This window comes from Nannospalax galili, unplaced genomic scaffold (genome assembly GCF_000622305.1).
Source record: "Nannospalax galili isolate Female #2095 unplaced genomic scaffold, S.galili_v1.0 scaffold648, whole genome shotgun sequence".
Classification (NCBI taxonomy): domain Eukaryota; kingdom Metazoa; phylum Chordata; class Mammalia; order Rodentia; family Spalacidae; genus Nannospalax; species Nannospalax galili.
The window spans coordinates 238,064-245,710 of record NW_008360311.1 but is presented as its reverse complement, the minus strand read 5'-3'; the positions used below and the strand labels follow the sequence as shown (position 1 = coordinate 245,710).

Genomic DNA, 7,647 nt, shown 5'->3' with positions numbered 1-7,647 from the left:
CCTATAAGCTACTGACAAATTATACATACCAGATCAAGAAATATATGTCTAGGCAAGGTTTATCTGAGAACAATTGGTCTTTGCCCAAGATTTATCTACATGACACACAGTAATTAAAAGTACCAGACTGGTGGAACTAACCTTTTTGGATGTTTAAGAGACATACTTTGAGGCCTATAATAATTTGGTCAGAGGGACATAAAGGACAGTTTTTGCTCCTTGCCCTCCTAGGTTGACTAGTCCAGGGGACTATGAGCATCTCTCAAAATGTCTTGTAATGGTGGTAGGTCACCTGTTCTCTTGTTCAAGGAGGCTGAGGAGACCCCACCAAATGGACTTGAACCAGTGTCCATTCTACAAAGAGGAGGGTCAACACAGAGGAATCATTTCCTCCATGCCTCCAAGCGAAGCCAACCATGGTCAAGCAGGACCTTTGACATCTTCACATAGGCAGAACTGGTAAAATAAAGGAGCCAGGGTCTCCTCCAAAGCCCATGTGACCCCTGAGGAACAGATCCTCAAACGACCTTAGGAGTAAAAAAAAAATTTGTTTATCTGGGCCAACTGTATGGCCTTAAACACCCAAAAGGAAAGTATAACCAAAGATGAAAGGGGCCAATATAATTTCTTAAGAGTCCATATGCATATCTAAACAAGCAACAATGCCAGATAGGAGATACCTTCTTTTGAGTTGTTGGCCAGGGTGGCCAAAGGGACTCCCAGATAGTAACCCAGCATAGAACTGGGAAAATGAACAGCAGATCCTAATCTTATCTAAAGGAATATTGACATCTGATTGCTGCTCGATGCAGCTGACCCTCCTAAAACAAAGACCTCTAGATAGGCTGACTAGATTCACCAGATGAACAAGTAGTGGGGAATGGCTGGGGGTGCCGACAACACAGCAGATAGTAGCAGGGATATCATAGTATAAGGGCTCCAGTAGGGGGAGGGAGGCTGTGGGAGGGTGCCATCTGGGAAGTGGGTGTATAGTTGAATAAGATGGTTTGGGATGTTCTGTGTGATACACACACACACACACACACACACACAGAATATCAGCACTTTAAAAATGTATTATATTTGAGAAGGAAGCATTGAAATTTACATCATGTTAATTAGTAGAGGTGATAAACATTACCATTGAAATCTGCCCGATGACTTACATACACAGGAGCCAAGGATTCAAGTGCAACTGATTATGACTAGTAATAATCAGATACATACAGATTAGAGATGCATGTGCCAACATCTCAGTGTTAGTAGCAAAAATAATGAGTCTTTCTGCAAGGAACAATATATTCTAAATTGATATGGAGATCTTTTTTGAAGGTTAAAAACTCATTCAGTTTTATGTCTTACAGGGCTTATACGGAGTTCAATGTTGTATAACTGTATTAATTCAACTGTGAACCTAGAAACTTGCAGCCCACTTGTGAAAGAGATGTACTCTTGCTCTAGAGTGTTACTGAATGTTAAAGCTGTAGTGAAATGCTTCTTCTAATCATGTAGCTATTAAAAATTTAAAAAATAATGATTAAAAAAATAATAATTCTTCAGAGCATAAAATTTGCTCCTTAATAATCAGTAGATGTGAAAAACATTACCATTGAAATCTACCTGATGACTTTATATCCATGCTCAGATGCCAAGGAGCTCAGAAAGTAACCTACTGTGACTAGTAATAATCAAGTATATAGAGATCAGAAATGCATATGCATACATTAGTGTCAATTGCATTAAAAATGAATTTTTCTGTATGAAACTGTGTATTTTAATAATGAAATGGAGATCTTTTTTAAAGGTTAAAACCTCATTTAATTTGATGTCTTATAGGGTTTATACTGAGTATAATATTATATAAATATAATAATTCAACTGTAAACTTAAAAATTTACAGTCAATTTTGAAAGAGATGCATCTTAGCTCTGGAAATTGTTATTGAATATGTCAGCGCTGTTGTAATGAAATGCTTCTTCTAAGTATGTGGTTATTAAATAAATAATTTAAACAACAACAACAACAACAACAAACCAGGTAAATAGAAACCCTAACAATGTTAGAAACTATTAACTTGGAAAGCAGACTAGAAATAGCACTAATCTTTTACTCCATACTTTTCTAACATTGGAAATTTTACAAAAAATATTCATATACATATGTAGGCAAGACATGGTGGTACATGCCTTTAATTTCAGCACATGGAAGGCAGAGGCAGGCAGGATTTCTGTCAGATTGAGGCTAGCCTGGCCTACATAGCAAGTTCCAGGCCAGTTGGGGCTATTGGGAGACCCTGTCACAAAAAGGCCAAAAAATTATATATCTGCATACTATTCATATAATTAAAAGCTATAAAAATAGTTCTACATTGAGCAGTATAGAAAAATTAAGAGTACAAATAAAACTGGAAAAATGTTCATTTGATATTAATAGGGCTTTATAAAGTACTCTTAAATTCAACTGAACAAAATATTCTAGAAACATAAAAAATGGACAAAGAGCATGAATAAAATACCATTGGGATCAGTGGAAAGTACCCATATGAAAAAAATTACTTGAGACCAGGAGTTTGAAGAAAGCCTGGGCATCATAGTGAGATACCATTGGAAAAACCTCAATTAAGAATGTAAATGAAGAAAAGGTTCAGCATTATTAAATAATTGAAGAAATGAAAATTAAGACATTTTTCATCTGTAACTCATGGAAATCTTAACTACATTAGCAGAATAAAGAAGCATCAAACCTGGGTAATTGTAAACTGGAGGTTTGGTGGGATGAGTAGGCTTGGGACCTAGAAAAGTAAATTGGAGTTTATCAATTCACTAGACTTGCCAATATAAAATTATGGATTTACTTCTGATACTGAAATTTTTTTAAAGATTAATTATCAAAGTGAAAAATATACTTTCTGTGCCTTATAATTCTACTTCTAGGAATTTAACCTATGAATATATTTGACTACATATATAATTAGATATACACGGATGTGTGGATAAGAATGCTCACTATAACCTTATATTTGAATCTTAGAAGGTAATTAGCTAAAAAGTTATAAAAATAATGTAATTGAGGTAAACATATACATCCTAAACAAATCAGATGCTGTACAGTTGGCATAATTATCTCTCCACCTTTCACATTAACACCTTCAGATCCATGGGACCATCTTCAGACCTACTATAACACCTTCAAACCCGTCTAATATACCTTCAGACCAATTGTAAAACCTTCAGACCTACCATAATACCTTCAAACCAATCAGACCAGTCATAACATCTTCAGACCCACCATAACACCAGTGCTGTCTGCCAGTGCTACTTCTAATGCATGTCTTTCCCTAACATGATAAAAAATGACTGACAGTCATATGAAGAATTTTTTTATGTTACAAAATGATTCATCTAGTTTACCTTCTGATTTTGCTTTTTATTTGGTGGTGGTGTTTTGTTTTTGAGACAGGGTTTCACTATATAACTCTAGGTGGCCTGGAACTCTATATATCAAACATACAGGGATCAACTTGCCTCTGCCTCCTGACTACTGGAGTTAAAGCCATGTACTACCAAGGCCTAGGTTCCCTTCTTTGTGAACTTCTTCTAATGTTTCTTGTTTTTCCAGTAATAAGCTAAGTTAGTGTTTTATTAATCCTTTATCAAATGCCTAGAGACATAGCACATAGTACCATAGTCCACCATGGTAGGACATGTAAGCAAATAGACTATAAATTCCACAGGAGAGAATCACACTTGTGTTCATCAGCGTGCCACTAAAAAACTGTCTCCCCTTACTCCACAATACTCGACTGAGAAAGCTGCCAAGAGGTACCAAGTTCTGGGAATTGTAAAAAGCTATTCTAGAGGTAGTGGTGAATGCCTTTAAATCCCAGCACTTGTGGGGGCAGAGGCAGGTGAATCTCTGTGAGTTGGAGGCCAGCCTGGTTTACATAACAAGTTCTAGGCTAGTCAGGGCTACACAGCAAGACCCTGCCTCAAAAAAAAAAAAAAAAAAAAAAAAAAGGACATTTCCCCCACCTTCCAAAAACAAAAGTTAAAAAAAAAAAAAAAAAAAAAAAAAAAAAAGGTGCAATTCTCCCCATCTTTTAGAATGTTAAAGAGATAGGAGTTACTTAAGTTAGAACCAGTAATTGAGATTTTTCTTGAGTTCAATATCCTCATTAAGCCTCATTAAGTTCACAGAAATGAAGTCAGTTGAGTTAGGCAGAGCCAACCTGCGCACAGTCTACGCTGCTTAAATGCTCTTATTCCGTGTCTCTGGCTTTTGCTGCTCCAAAGTGGAGCCACAGTGAAGAGCACTGAAGTGGGGAGGATAGTTCCTTCCATCCATAGTAAGGCACCTCCATGATTAACAGCAATTGATCAGGAATCTCTGCAAGAAATCTATTTCATTTCAGTAATAAAGATTCAGTAATAAAGATTTCCCACCTCTCAGTTGCTATGAAATCTAATTTCTGTTGTCAAAACCGCCTAGTGAAGACAAAAGCAAATAAAATCAGCAGGGCATGGTGATGTACAACTTTAATCCTAGCACTCAGGAGGCAGACACAGGCAAATAAATTCCAGGCCAACCTGGTCTACATAGTGAGTTTCAGACCAGCTGGGGCTACATAGTGAGACTGTGTCTCAAATAAAATAAAATAACTAAATAAATAACTAAATAAATACCATTTTTAAGTAGGTCAGGGGAGGAAGAAGAAGTGGAAAATACAGGTGTTCTGACAATAGCAGAAATTTCTGTTTATATGCACTGTTTATTGAAAAACTGGAAGAGTTCATGCCTGTAATCCCAGCACTCAGAGACTGAGGTAGGAGTATTGTGACTTCAAAATCACTACACACCAGACCCTATCTCAAAACAACAACAACAAAAAAGCAAAAACCCCAATCTAGAAAGATGAGGAAAAGGGTCAACAGATTTCTTGAAAAAAAATAAAGTAGCAAGGCCGAGAACAGACAACATTAACAGACAGACGTCAAAGACTTTCCTTTTCTCTAAGATTAATCCAAGCAGTGAAGCTACCAGCTACCTCTAAAAGCTTCCTGCATACCAGGTATTGTGCTAAGTCCTTTAAAAGATCGCCCTTAAGTCTTGTACCTAGTAAGGAAGGTACTAAACCATTTTACACATTTAAAGTTGGCATAACTTTCCTAAGTTCACATTCCTATTCATGTGTGGGCAGAGCAATGGCAAATAAAACCTTAGAGTCACTATGTTTAACAAACAAAACAGCTGCAAATACAGTCTTTCTCCTCAGACTACTAAAAATGGTGAGTAAGTAGATATCACCCAGGAATTTAAAGGATATCTGAAAAGATCATCAGAAATTTAAATTTTTTTTGAAAAATACGTAACAGGAAATTACTGAACCCAAGACAGATTTTGTCTGGGAGGAGCCGACAGTAGAAAACAAAACAGCAACGTAGATTGGGTCAGACACAGTTCTTACTGGCATTTCCACCAGGAATTTAAATGATTTTAGGAAAAATTGAAGTTACTAAACCCGAATAACTCGAAGCTGGAGTTTTTATACTGGGGTAGATCACAATGGAAAACAAAATAGTGTAACTTAGGCCAACCTTTCACTACCATCAGCCGTACGTTTCCTTCTTGACTTTATTTTATGATACCAATCATGCTTTAATTTAGTTGCAGTTCACTTTTTATATACAAATATTCCTAATAAGAGAACTTACATACTGCCATGCTCTACATAACAAGCTAAAATCCTTAGAAAAGCAAAAATCACAGCACCAGAATTTTATGTCGTACAAATGACACAGAAATGAACCCAAGTCCGAGTTGGATGCTAACACTGCTGCTCTTCAGGTTTTCTGTATAATGAAAATACAAGCAAGCAAGCAACATCAAAAAAAAAAAAAAAATCAAGAAGGGAAACAAGACAACTTTTGTACCTTTAAGACATGTGGGGATGCCAGGTTCCCAAGTGCTGTTAGCACCGCAGACCACTCTTTCACTGCCATTCATGTAAAAGCCCTGCACGCACTCTAATATCACTGTTGCTTCATAGGAAAACTTTTCTCCAAATCCTGCTATCTGTCTTCCATTTTCAAGTACTGGATGTGGGCATTTTACCACTGAAAAGAGGAAAAAGAATCCCAGAATTTGATGGAAATATGGTTTAAAACAGGATAAAAAAAACTAGCATGAAGTATTAATTTCAGTGGGAATAAGATACAAGGAATAAAGTACAGGCTATTTCAAAACTAACAAAAATGATTTTACATGTTTAAAATGTTAATATGTAGGACTTTAATTTCAGATAAAGAAATTGAGCAAAACATAGTAATTCTTGACCTTCACTGATCTCCATTGTTGACAATATTTGAGAAACATCTGACTATAAGGCACATTTATATGCGGTTCAAAACAACTTTTGATAATTTACCTTCAAGAATCATTTTTAAGGTCCTATTGATTCAGATAACAGTAACCTGCTTTTTTAAAGTGGTAAGAAAATAAACGTTTTTCTAAAAAGGTAATATATTTGAGGCACAAATTTGAAAGCTGGGGGAAAATAAAAAATACTAGTTACCCAAAGACCCAGGTTCGAATCCTAGCACCCGCATGGCAGCGAACAACTGTCCGTAACTCCAGTACCAGGGGATCCAACGGCCTCTTCTGTCCTCTGTGGGTAACTGCATGATATGGGTGCACTTACCTACATGCAGGCAATACACTCATACACATAAAATAAAAATAATAAAATGATTTTTAAAATGTTAAAAAAAAGATCATATCAGGCTGGAGAGATTCCAGTTCCAGAGGCTCCAATGGCCTCTTCTGACCTCCGTGGGCACTGCACGACATGGATGCCCTTACACACATGTACTCATATATATAAAAAATAAATAAATAAATAAAAATTTAAAAGGAAGAATATGAAAACTGTCAACAACAAAAATGTTTTTAAAGTTCATATTGATACTCAGCTTATGCCAGTACACATGGATAGTTTTCATTCTTCTCTAATTCTTAAGACATAAAATGTATTACAGTCTATTAGATTGATTCACAATTCACTGATAGTTTAGGAGAATTGTGGGAATGTGGCAAAAATGACTATGCTGGGCACAGTGAAATCTGAGCAGCAGATAGTACCAAATTGAATTCGGCCTGTTAAACTCAAGTGCACTTCCTGTTTCCCATGGACCTGAACCCCCACCTGGTGTCATTTCTTTTCAGTCCAGAGTTTCCATTAGCCATTCTTACAGGTTGGTTAGTGAGGTTCTCAAGCTTTTGTTTAAATGGTTTCACTTATTTTATCTTTTGTCTTGAAAGGTTTCTTCATTGTTTTGTTTTGTTGTTTGGTTTTGGTTTGTTTTAGTTTAGTTTGGCTTGGTTTGAGACAGGATCTTCTTGTAGTACCAGAACTGGCCTGGAATTCACTATATAGACCAGGTTGGCCTCAATCTCACAGAGGTCTGTCTGCTTCTGCCTCCCAAGTGCTAGGAGTAAAGGTGTACCTGACTGAAAGGCTTCTTTTTGATAAAGGATTATAGATTAAGTATTTCACTTTTTTAGTATCTAATAGATATTGTTGTCTCCTCAATTAAGAAAAACCACTGTCATTCTTAATAACCACCCCCACCCCCAGTATTAGCTGCTGTT

At 36.3% G+C, this 7,647-nt stretch overlaps 1 protein-coding gene across 1 annotated transcript in view; it reads right to left on the bottom strand.

Annotated features, from left to right (window-relative positions):
• The window catches only part of Cd46 (CD46 molecule), a 46,295-nt gene that overhangs the window by 25,928 nt on the left and 12,720 nt on the right, over positions 1-7,647 (bottom strand). The window contains exons 6-7 of the mRNA XM_008824790.2: positions 5,931-6,113; positions 2,744-2,791 (exon numbers count right to left, since the gene is read on the bottom strand). Of these exons, the coding sequence (XP_008823012.1) occupies positions 2,744-2,791; positions 5,931-6,113 (231 nt within the window). The remainder of the gene's footprint in view (positions 1-2,743; positions 2,792-5,930; positions 6,114-7,647) is intronic.